This window comes from Hipposideros armiger, unplaced genomic scaffold, assembly GCF_001890085.2.
Source record: "Hipposideros armiger isolate ML-2016 unplaced genomic scaffold, ASM189008v1 scaffold_176, whole genome shotgun sequence".
NCBI classification, from domain to species: Eukaryota; Metazoa; Chordata; class Mammalia; order Chiroptera; family Hipposideridae; genus Hipposideros; species Hipposideros armiger.
In genome coordinates this window covers 1,760,632-1,773,883 of record NW_017731526.1, presented here as the reverse complement: position 1 = coordinate 1,773,883, position 13,252 = coordinate 1,760,632, and the positions used below count along the sequence as shown (strand labels likewise).

The 13,252-nt window shown below is 40.7% G+C and overlaps 1 protein-coding gene across 1 annotated transcript in view; it reads left to right on the top strand.

Moving 5' to 3' along the window:
* SIDT1 (SID1 transmembrane family member 1) overlaps positions 1-13,252 on the top strand; it is an 86,521-nt gene that overhangs the window by 12,915 nt on the left and 60,354 nt on the right. The window contains exon 2 of the mRNA XM_019652225.1: positions 574-744. Within this exon, the coding sequence (XP_019507770.1) occupies positions 574-744 (171 nt within the window). The remainder of the gene's footprint in view (positions 1-573; positions 745-13,252) is intronic.

Sequence of the window (13,252 nt, the reverse complement as noted above, 5' to 3'; positions counted from 1 at the left end):
ACCAACAAAGTCCCTGCCCTCATGGACTTTATATTTTCATGGGGGAAACCACAATACATAAAGCATTATAGCACTACAAGAAAAACTCCAGAGGGCATTCAGACATGGACATACAGTATGGTATGAAATCATTTTTAGAGGTTAAGGATTTGAGGATTAAAAATACTGTCTCTGACAGCCTTGCCTTGCCACTTTGGGGCTTTCTTTATGCTCCACTTAGCAAAAGCTTAAAGAATGGAAAAATGGAATCCCTTGTTTGTTTTATCAGGACAGTTTCCCTTTCACAATTTGCTATTTTTCCTCATTGAATTAGGAGGACAATTTAGTGTAATGTAGACACAGACTAAGTGAACTGCTCATCACAAGTCCTCACATCCCTGTTCGTATGTTATAGAACCCTACGTCAGAAATACTGATTTTAAAATCACTATGAATAGGTCCTGTCTGAAATTTAAAATATAAGGGCTTGAAAACAAATTCAGGGAGAAGTGAAATGCAATAGACTCCTTTCCTGCTTGTTCATGGAGTCTCTTTCTCATTCTTGCTGGTTTTTCCCTCCGTTGGCTGCTATAGATTCCAGAGGAGCTACAACTACCAGGAAGTGAGCCGCACCTTATGTCCCTCAGAAGCCACCAATGAAACAGGACCCCTGGAGCGGCTGATATTTGTAGATATAGCATCCATGGCACCCCGGGGTGCCCAGTACAAACTGCTGGTTACCAGGATCAAGCACTTCCAGCTGCAGTAAGCGGGATTTATTGGGACCTTTCTCTGTTCACTCGTATGCTCTTCCTGTGCTTGTGCATGCTCAGTCCAGCATCCTTCCTTACAGATCAGCACTCTAGAAGGAAATTATCAACTTGGCATATTGTCTTAGCACCTCTGACCTCTCCTGCTCACAGCTGGGCAGCAGGGCCTTATGTTTTCTGTGCAACNTAGAAATAACATCTCATAGTCCATAGCGTGTCTCTTCCCTTCATGTATAGAGCTTCACAGTGGAACAGTAGGAGAAGTTTAAAGACTTCACAGTGGAATGGTAGGAGAAGCCTATACCCACAGTGGTGTTCAGTGGAGCCAGGGATTCAAAGTAGTTGTGATAGCATGATCTGACCAAGCACTATGTGGAGACTATGACATAAGACACTGGGGTCCTTATGATGATTCCTCCATAGCTTAGGGTCTTTGGGGAAATCACATCACTTCTATGTCTCAGGTTTGTGGTCTGTAAATGGAACCTTTGGACTAGATGATCTCCCTGAGCACTTAACCAGATGTAAGCTTCCCTAACACTGTGAGTCAAGGTCATGTGCATCAGGCAGGCAACAGCAGGACCTATGTGGGTGAGCCCAACCTCACTATAACTTGGGAAGTGGCTGGCCAGCTTCTGTGTTGTTTTCCCTGACTCCCCCTCATGGGTAGCCACTTTGTCCTCCATGTGCCCACAGTACCTGATCACATTGTTACCGTACTAACATCACATTGTGCTGTTGGTGATAACACTGTTTGTCTCTCTAATTAGATCACTGGCTCCGCAAGAACAGCGTTGCCTGTTGGGTAGGCAACAGGGTTGCCCGGCACCTCCCATAGCTCCTGACTCAGTGAATGTTTGATGAATGATAGAGAGAACATGGGAGGGTATGATGAAAGGATGGAAAGAAGGAAGGGAGAAAGGAAGGAAGGGAGGAAGGGAGGAAGGGAGGAAGGGAGGAAGGAAGGAAGGAAGCAAGGAAGGACCCAAGAACCTAAACACCCCCAAGATATACACCCAGTGAACATAACAGAGTTACTAAATCATTAGNCATAAAATAATCCTCAAAACCGTAAGAAAGAGAACTGTATTTTAAACTTAAGGGCTAAAATCACTCAATCTTTTCTCACTTAATAGAAGGAAACACTGAGAACTGATAAAATAAATTAGTTATCCAAAATCATGTAACTAGTTTGAAGCTAAGTCAGGAACATAACAGATTCCTGAGGATATTTCTACTAAAGTACTCGTCCTCTCACAAGAACACATCTTTTTATCAACAACAATAAAAATAATTTTAAAATGCCGTAATCTTCCTTCTGTAGTCAGGTCGTTTGACCACGCAATTTAAGAGCTTCATGTCTGATGCCCTGATAGTTACTGAAAATTGAAGCAAAAGGTTTTTCATATTTGTTTTCCCCCATGAATTGTCCAGGCATCCACTTGTCTGTGTAAGTCAGGCAAGCAGGGTTGATACTAAGTAAAACTGAGAAGCTGGTAGATTTTTTTTTTTCAGTGTTTCATGGAGCCACAGCCACCCACCAAACCATGATCTTACTCTGACTCCCTGTGGGCCAAGAGAGCCAATCTTCATCTCTTTTGTGCTTTATTTTCATCCATGCTGGTTCATTATTTGTGCTAGACACAGAAAGACCCAAGCAGCTAGCTTACTCTAGGACAGTATTAATCCTTAGAACTGGTATTTCTGCAACCCCACTAAACAGCTACAACGAAAAGCCATTACAAACAGGAATAACTGGCTGTTTCTAGATTTAACTGCCCTTTTGTGGACAAAGTGACTCACACTATTTTAGTTAACCTAACTGGAAGCATGTGCTATGCTCCCCATAAAATTAACATGTAAAAGCCCAGGGTTTTATTTTATCCTCTCCAATATTTGCAAAAAGGGATCTTGTATTTTTCCCCTTCTCTCCCCATGCCATCTTCACCAGAGTGGAGGAATTATAGCTTTCTAAGAGAGACAGAATGTTTACCTGGGTAATAAAGAGAAAAACTGGAGGATAAAGAGAGAGGCAAACAGGGTGAAGTCTGGGCATGCAGAGGTGGTTTGCAGAGGTCTGCGGACAGTAAGGCTCCAAGATAGCTGTGGGATGTGAGTGAACTGGACAAGAAGGAAAGCGGATGTGGGGTCTGGCAACATTCTTGGCTGCAAGCAACAGACATCAACCAGCTAACATAAGCAGAAAATTAATTTATTAGAAAGATTTGGGTAGCTTACAAACCTGCGTTACCAGGCTCAGACTATGACTGGGGACCAAGGAAGACTAAGCTACAGGGAATTATAGCAACAGCTGAAAAACAGTATGGAGGTTCCTCAAAGAATTAAAAATAGTGCTGCCATATGACCCAACAGTACCACTCCTGGCTATTTATCNAAGAGATGCACAGGATGAGGTCCAGAAAGGTCCTGAGTGCAGGAGCTTCTGTCTCTGTAGAGTTTAGGCACGCCACGCTCCCAGCTCATAGATAGGTTCACCAACCCAGAAGTTCTCCAAACACCATATTTTGGGGATTTTTATGAAGGCTTCATCATGTAGGCATGACCACTCATTAACTCAGCCTCCAGTGCCCTCCACTTTCCAGAGGATAGGGGGTTGAAGCTGAAAGCTCCAACCTTCTCATGGCTTGGTTGTTTTTTCTGGTGACCAGCTTCTATCCTGAAGCTATCCAGGAGCCCACCAAGAGTCCTTATTAGAACAAAGAAGACTCCTATCACCCAGGAATCGCCAAGGGATTTAGAAGCTCTGTCAAGAACCAGGGTCAAAGATCAAATATTACAACAAAAGATGCTCCTAGTGCTCTTATCACTTAGGAAATTATAAGGGTTTTAACTCTGTGCAGAAAGTGGGGGCAGAGACCATATATAGTTTTTCGATTATTTCACAGTGGTATTTATATACCATATTGAGGTAACCAAAGACCATATATGGGGTCACCCACTTATTTGGTAGGAAAGGGCAATATCAAAGAAGACTTCCCACAGAAGGACTTCAGGGATAAGGATAGCCAAAGGCCAGTCCCTGAAGATATAGCCCTTTTGAGAAACAGCGGGTAATTGGGTATGGGGGACATTTGCAGGCAAATTAATTAGAGAAGAAGGCAGTGATCAAGACAAGCCTTGAGAGATTGGAATCAGTGGAGAAAAGAGGGGCTTGTTAATAAGTAGTAACTGAAGAGCCATGTGAAAAAAAGATAAAATTGAAATAATTGCTCATACCATATCTAGTATTAATTACAAAAATAAAACCATAAAATGCTAGAAGTAAATATAGGCCTCAGTAACCTTGGAGTGGCAAAACCTGTCTTGACAATGACTCAAAATCCAGGGAAAAGATGAGGAAATTTGGCTACTTGAATCCAGTGAAGCCTCTAGTTTTAACTACCAGTTTACAGGAAAAACAGGAGATAAAGGAACCTGTTCGATGACACCACAGGGTATGATCAGCACAGTCTAGAATGTGGGTACTTCAGATTTGCTCTGCTGCTTTGTGAGCAGCTTTCTTTAACAAATAAGTGTCAAACAAATAAGTAAAAGGATAGCGTTATCTTAAAAGAGACTCAAAAGACATATCAACCAAATGCAATGTGTGGATCTTGCTTGTACCCAATTTTTTTTTAAACTTTAAAAAAGCAATTTTTGAAACAAAATTCAAACACTGTGTGGATAGTTGGATAATCTTAAAGAATTGTTCATTTTATTAAGTGTGGTAATGGAAATATGTTTATGTTAAAAAGGGGAGGCCTTACTTCTTAGAGTTGTAGACAGAACTATTTACAGATGAAATGGTATGATTTTTGGTATTTACTTTAAAATAATTCAGTAAGGGTGTGTGTGGGAAATAGGAGATATAAGTGAAATTAAATAGTACATTTGTTAATAATTACTAAAGCTAGATGATAAGCACATGAAGATTCATTATACTATTCTTGTTACTTTGGGGTAAATCTGAACATTTGNTGAATATTTTGTGCCAATCCCTTCTGGCTTGCAAAGTTTCTGTTGAGAAATCAGCTCACAGTCTTATGGGAGCTCCATTGTAGGTAACTATCTGCCTTTCTGTTGCTGCTTTTAATATTCTCTCTTTGTCTTTAACCTTTAGTATTTTAATTATGAAGTGTCTTGGTGTGGGCCTTTTTGGGTTGATCTTGTTTGGGACTCTCTGCACTTGGTGGGCTTGTGTATCTATTTACTTCTCCAGGTTAGGGAGGTTTTCAGTCAGTATTCCTTCAAATAGGTTTTTAATCCCTTGCTCTCCTTCTTCTCAGGACTTCTGCTCAGCTAGACTTCAGACAATTCTCAATGATGGTTGCACTGTAGTTTAGTTGTAATTTGATGTGGTCACGAGAGGATGCAAGCGCAGCATTTACCTACCCACCTACCCCACCCCCTGCCGGGACTTGACCAGAAATCCCTGTCCCACATTTTTCTGGTTAATCCTTCTTCATGTTTTAGGAAAATGTTTCCCTGAAAGTCGATGCTGTGCACTTGTACAGGAATTTGAATGTTAATACAATGGCTTGTTTACTTGTCATTCCATGTGCAAACCTATGATCTCAATGAGGGCAGCGACTATGTCTACACAGCTGAATGACACATCTCCTGTGCCCTGAACAATGCCTGGCACAGGAGGGGCAGTCAAATATTTATTGAATGAACAAAGTTCATCCTAAAGTAGCTAGAATCTAGACTATATATTGTTCTGCATTCCTGGCCTGCCAATTCTTATACCTCTCTTCAATATTTTCCCATGTTTTTATTGGAATTAAAATATTCAATATAAAATTTCGATCATAAACCAAAACAAGAAAGGATATATGAATGTATTTGTGTCTCAGCTATTGTTGGCATAATGAATTGGTAACATGAGGTCTGTAAAGCACGCTGCTTAGAAAGTGCTCTGAACACAAAATGCTGAGAATCTAAAAGTAAAGAAATAAATAGCTCCCAAGGGGTACACTGCTCTTTTCAATGAGATGAATGAGCTGTTACAGGAAAGCTGGAAGCCAAGTTGTGAAAGGAAATTAATATCCTACAAGAGATGGACAGCATAACCTTCTCCTTTGCCAGGAGCAATTGGACTTATAAGTATGTCTCCACACACAGAAAACAAAACGTCAATAACTGATTGATTGGTGAATGTGTGGGAGTGGACAGCTCCAAAGCCTGGGTGGGACAACTTTGCCTTCTGCTCTGCCTGGTGCTCTGCAGGTCACCAAACACTGCCACCCATAGACTAGGGAAGCGGATAGTCTGGGTGTTACTGTTCCCATTCTACAGCTGAGGAAACTGAGGCCCAGAAAATTTAAAGATTTATCCAAGGTCACCCAGATAGTAGATGTGAGTGTGAGATATAGAATCCAGGTCAACATATCTTTCTTCATTATAGCATAAGTTTACAAAGATGATTTTTCCAAGGCTGAATCAGGTAGAAGGAATTTTAAAAAGTCACATCAATAGCTACAGCAATTATTTTAATGATTTTCTTTTTAAAAAAGAAAAGTATAGCCTGTGATTGAAGCAGCCCAGTTCCCTGCAGTAGTTATGAAAAGCTTGGGATAGATTACTTCATTTAATAGGACTTTCTAGCCTCTAATAAGAAAAAAAACTCAAAACAGCAAGTCTACTTTGCTCAAGGGAAGCTGTTTTCATATAACAGTCTCATAATGCGCTCTTCCAGCAGGCCTGCCTTCACCCAGCATGTGGGTGGGTACCAGTGGAAGATAAGCTGATGGTCAGGGAAAGGTACAGAGTCTTAGAGAATGGTTTTATTGCTTAAAAATTCTACAAATGTAATGCTATGGGTTGCTTTATGTCCTCCCAAAATATATGTCGACGTCCTAACCCCTGGGACCTGTGAATGTGACCTTATTTGAACATAAGGTCCTTGCAAACCTAATCAAATTAAGATGAGGTCATTAAGGTGAGCCATAACCCAGTGGGACTGAAATCCATATAGGAAGCAGAAAATTTGAACAGACATGCACAGAGAGGAAAGCAACATGTGAAGACAGAGACACACAGAGAAAACACCATGTGACAACAGTGGCAGAAACGGGAGTGCTGCAGCTACAAGCCAAAGAGCACCAAGTATTGACAGGTCAACACCAGAAGCTAGGAAGAGACAAGGCAGGGTTCTACCCAAAGTCTCAGAGGGAGCATGGTCCTGCTGACACCTTGATTTCAGACTGCTACCCTCCAGATCTGTGAGAGAAGAAATTTCTGTTATTGTAAGCCACCTAGTTTATGGTCCTTTGTTACAGCCCTAGGAAACTAATATGCCTAATAACACAGAATCTAGGCTAGCACATGACTATTCAGGGCACTACTAGCTTCATCTGGGTCCCCTGACCATATTTCATTTTCCAGGGCAGAGCGATGGAGAAATGAGCCAGGTTAATGAGACTAAAGACAATGCAAAGTTCTGCAGGTGGCTGAGACAAAAAGAGAGGCAGCTAATAGCAGTGCTTTTTCAGAAACTATATAAAACATATAGTCTCTCTCTCTCTCTCTCTTCCTCCCTTCCTCCTTTCCTCACTTTTCCAGGAAGGGAGAAAGAGAAAGAGAAGCTATATATTTTAGGCTATATCATATATATATATANCAAAGTGAAGTAAGTCAGAGAAAGACAAATACTATTATGATTTCACTTATATGTGTAATCTAAAAATAACAAACAAATGAACCTTAAAAACAACAGAAACAGACCCATCGATACAGAGAACAAGCTGATGGTTGCCAAAACGAAGGTGGTAGGGGGGTGGGGGGAAATTTTAAAAGAAAATGAAGGCAAATATAAAATACTTTTAGAGCTTAAAATAAAGAAAAAAATTATAGCAACAGCCATGCTGCAGGAATGGTTTGCTTGAGATGTTTACCAGAGTACCGCCACCTCCACTGCCATTACATATAGTCACCCCTGGGCACTGCGACCCTGGACTCCAGTGGTGTCACTGTTGCCAGTGAATTCTAAACTCTCCCTTCATCTTTGTATCATTTAATCACCATGGAAAGTACCAAATGGAGCGTCCAACTATTCGAGCATGGGTCATATATCTGGCTCCTCTGGCATCCACAGTCAGTCTTGCCTCTCACAGAACTCACACAGGGGGGTGGCGTCAAGGAACTTCCTCTAACACATGCCAGGGATTTGGATGCTAGGCATTCCCCAAAACACCCCCCTAAAAGTCCTCATGGGGTGGGTTGCTAGGGCATTTGTTGGAAGATGGCTATACAGACCCAGACATAGGTGATCAGGGACCAAGATGTGGCAGGGAGGAAACCCCATGCCCATTTAAAGAGGAACATCCAACCTGAGCATCAGAGAAGAATTCAAGTAATATATATAATCTCTGCCACAATGTTCGTTCCATGAATAGAAATGGTTTTGTCTGTAAACATGGCATTCTGTGAGGCCTCTGCTGCTGTCTCAAGAAATTTTCAAAGATTTCGAAGAGGAAGATGTTTACAGACAGTCAGTTTTGTCTAATTTAGAAAGACGTTTCCTTTAGGTAATACTTATATCCTGACAAATACTTAAAATCATACGTGGCATCAGTCTGGCAATAAATACCACTCCAGAAATAAATAGCTGATAAACGTCAGATCATAACTCTAACAATCATAACAATAATTTTCTAGTACTTTTCTACCTTCAGAGCGTTAATTAAGGAGGCCTCAGAATAGCTCTAGAAGAAACTTGCCTACAGTGCAATCACTCAACATGTAAATAAAATTCAAGGAGTGGATCCTGAGCTCTGCCTTAAACCATAAAATAATTATTTTCCCTCTTCAACCCCCTCATGGGAGAAGGTGTATAAGCGGGAAATAGAAAAAGATTGGAAACGTAAAGAGGAGAAAAGGAATCACACACAGGAGACTCCACTACCTGGGAGGATGGTGAACCAACACCGATGCCGGCTCTCACCCAGGAACCAAGTCTGCAGATGCCTAAAGGCAGAGGGAGGTCAGTGGGGCGGAGGGGCCAGTGCAAAACCTGAGAAACTCCGGAGAGACAGAAGACGGTTAGCTCCTGGAGTGAGGCAAATGGCAGCCCACAACTGAAAAGGCCATGGGTAAGAAGAAGTTGTGGCAGAGCTTTCTCATTGGGTTCCTTTCTTGCTTCCCTCAGTTTGGCCTAGGTGGATGCCACCTTCCCTGCCTTATCACCATTGTGAGGGGCTGGCTGGGTTCTGTGGATGCCGGCTGGAGTGGAGATGGATGACCACTGTGTTGGTAGATCTCTGAGCCTCCGCATTCCCTCCTCCCTCACAGCCCCCTTCACAAGGCGTGGCCTGATTACTAGCGAAGCAGGAAAGAGGCTGGATGTGATGTAAAAGTAAAAGTTGATGGGAGGAGGCCGACTGGGGTGGGGAGGAGTTGAAAAGGGGCGTGGTCAGTGCCGAGGTTTCCTTGCCAATCTCCCTTCTACTCTAAACTTTCCTGATATTTAGCCCCTTCCCTGGGGAGGGGGGGGCGGTTCTCAGTCTACCGTAGGTAGCTGATGCCGCAGGGAGCTCACAAGAAAATTGTGACAGATCTGCAGAAGGAAATTAAATGAGAGACATGAAGCTGAACGACCTTTACCAGGTGTAGCAGAATTAATAAACAGGAAAAATAAGACTTTAAAATAAACAAAGAGAATATCCTCGAAGAGCTATGGATAGAAGGACATTGTTAAAATGAAGCAGATTACAGTTATAAAGATGAACCAACTGGAAATCCAGATTTTAAAAATAATACGGTTTCCATAAAGACCTCAGCAGGGTATTGGACATTAGCATGAACAACGGATGAGAGAACTGGAGGATCAGGTTGAGGATCTAAAAAGACGTAGAATAGAAACAAAAAAAAAATTAAGGAATTGGAAGAGCAGAAGGAGAAGTATTGACATCTACATAATAGGAGTCCCACAAGAAGAAAACAAACTGAGAGAGAGAAATATTTATAGAAATAATGTTGAAGAATTCAGAACAGATACTTCTCTGACATGCTAGGGAGGTTATTTTAGGACTTGTTGAAAGCTACAACCTTAGCTAGTCTACCTCATATAGAAACAGTAAGTGTAGTGTACTCGTATGTGTCAAATACATGCTTGGTGTACTAGGTGTCAAATACATGCTTGATTCCTAATATATCACAGATAAATCATCGAACAGAGACAAAACAAATACATGGGACAATTAGCAAATATTATGAATCATGAAAATATGATATAGCTGAGTGCTAAATTGGAAAGTAGAGTCCATAAGTTTGACTTGACATCAGTTCTTGTGAAAACTATCTAGAACAGCATTTCCCAAACTATCCTGTTCTATACGATACTTTGTTATTGCAAGTAAAGGCATTCCAAGTGTAGGGGAACTTGGCCACATTTTGACTGCCCAACATCTGAACTTCATCCCTTTACGTTTGGGGGATTTCCCCATTTCATGGGTATACACTGCAGGTAGAGCCACTTCCACTACAGAATCGGCATCTGTTTTTCTCATCCTCACACCCCCTCCCCCACCATCCCAAGCTCAGCCATGGGCTTGTAGTCTCAGCGCTGCCAATCACATTTGCTTTCCCCAGACTTTGACTCGGAACCCATTGATGCAGAGAAGCAGCTGTTCAGCAGCAACAAAGGCATTATTGGGTTTCCATGGATGGTCATTGCAACGGGCTGGTGACACTTAAAACCTTCCAGAAGCTTTCTTAGAGTAAACCACAACCTTCCTAACATGAATTATAAGACTCTTCAGGACTACAATGGCCCTTCATGATTTCGCCAGGCTGATTTTCTCTTAATTCTTCAAATATGCCTCTGGCTTTCTCTCTCTTCTCTTCCTCCTTCTCTCTTTTCTCTTCACTCCCTCCTTCCTTAAGTTTACTACACTGTTCCCTTTGTTTGGACATTTTCCTTGGTCTTTCCCACATTTTTTGTGTTTTTAAAATATATATGCATATTGGGTTGTCAGAAAAGTCATTTTTGCAATGAAAAACATAGAAAAAATACATTATGACTTTTCCAAAATCCAATATTTAAAGTGTTAATTACAGGTGACATACAATATTATATTAGTTTCAGGTGTACAACATAGTGATTAGACATTTCTATACTTATCAGGTGATCACCCCAATAAATCTAGTACCCATCTGACACCATACATACTAGTTATTATAATACTATTTACTATATTCCTTATGCTATACTTTACATTCCCGTGACTGTTTTATAACTACCACTTTGTACTTTTTAATCTCTCCCCATTTTTCACCAACCCTCCCAAGACCCCTCCCATCTGGCTAGTGTCAAAATGTTCTCTGTGTCTGTGAGTTTGTTTCTGTTTCATCCACGTTGTTGCAGCTAACAATATTTCACTCTTTTTCATGGCTAAGTAATATTCCATTGTGTATTTGTACCACCACTTCTTTATCCATTCATTCATTGATGGACACCCAGGCTGCCTCCATATCTTGGCTATTGTAAATGATGCTGTAATGAATATATGGATGCACATGTCCTTTCAAAGTAATGTTTTGGGTTTCTTCAGATAAATACCCAGAAGTGGGATTACTGGGTCCTTCTTTGTCTCTTGTTATAGGCTTTGTTTTAAAGTCTATTTTGTCCGGTATAAGTATTGCCAACCCAGCTTTTTGTTTGTTTTCATTGCATGAAATATTTTTTNCTAGAAGTAAATATAGGCTTCAGTACCCTTGGAGTGGCAAAACCTGTCTTGACAATGACTCAAAATCCAGGGAAAAGATGAGGAAATTTGGCTACTTGAATCCAGTGAAGCCTCTAGTTTTAACTACCAGTTTACAGGAAAAACAGGAGATAAAGGAACCTGTTCGATGACACCACAGGGTATGATCAGCACAGTCTAGAATGTGGGTACTTCAGATTTGCTCTGCTGCTTTGTGAGCAGCTTTCTTTAACAAATAAGTGTCAAACAAATAAGTAAAAGGATAGCGTTATCTTAAAAGAGACTCAAAAGACATATCAACCAAATGCAATGTGTGGATCTTGCTTGTACCCAATTTTTTTTTAAACTTTAAAAAAGCAATTTTTGAAACAAAATTCAAACACTGTGTGGATAGTTGGATAATCTTAAAGAATTGTTCATTTTATTAAGTGTGGTAATGGAAATATGTTTATGTTAAAAAGGGGAGGCCTTACTTCTTAGAGTTGTAGACAGAACTATTTACAGATGAAATGGTATGATTTTTGGTATTTACTTTAAAATAATTCAGTAAGGGTGTGTGGGGGAAATAGGAGATATAAGTGAAATTAAATAGTACATTTGTTAATAATTACTAAAGCTAGATGATAAGCACATGAAGATTCATTATACTATTCTTGTTACTTTGGGGTAAATCTGAACATTTGCAGAATCACTGCAGGCCTTTTCGGCAGGAGAATGCCAAAATGAAATTGGCATCTGAGGAGCTATGGCCCTGGGAATAAGAAGACTAGATAGGGTACTGTCATGGAGGTTCACAGTGAGAAAGGCCTGAACTATGAGAATATCATTGGGAGTGGAGGGGTGGGTCTGGAATTGGACAGTATGAAGGAGACAGAAGTAGGAGAACTTGATGACTGAGAAAGCTAAAGAAATGGGAATCAAGGATGACTCTCAGGTGCCAGGCTTAGATGAATGTCTGTATGGTGGGGCCATTCACCAAGCAAGGGAATTCAGAAGAGATTCAAGTTAAGAGTGAAGGGAGTGATAGATTCCATTTCTGACAGGTTGCATCCAGAGCTTAGGAAAGACAACTGCCTCAGAGTGCAGGGATTTGGCAATTATCAGCTGCAGCATAATTTCCATGGAAACATGCAGAGTGTAGGCTCAAGAAAACGCTCCCTTTGTGAGAAAGCTCTTCTTATCAAATTAATAAATTACTGTTGGACTGTTTTACCCTTAAAAAAAGCAAAGTGGCTTAATCAAGGAGAATGATAGAAGAAAACCAAATAAATAGTAACATGATATCCATGCTGTTCTGTTTCCTCTCAATTTCCATTTTGAACAAGTGATATATCTTCAAGGTTTCACTGCAAGATTTTCTTGTTTCATTTTCTTTCCCCTAATAAAGGAGTTTTCAAGATAACACTAACACTTGGATACGTTAGGGGGGAGAAAAATCTAATGTGAAAGATCAGATTTTGCTTTTGCTTTTTTACTTTGCTGTTCTATTTTGTTAGTTCCATGCTGTCTATGGTATGGTAAAAACTGAAGAAAAACACCGAAACCATCTAGATTCAGGGCCACAGTTCCATTTCCTGTGTTTAAAAAACAGCCATGATAGTGTTAAATCCTTGGATTGACATGTGTATTCAGAAGGAGCCATGGAACTGCTGATGGAAACAAGCAGTTTGAATTAGGGATTGATTTATGCCTTCGAGCAGGGCGAAGAGCAGAAACTCAGCCCCTACAGTATTTGTTGCTGGGGAAGCAATGGGCCATCTGCTAGGCTCTAAAAACATGACAGTAACATTTTGGTTT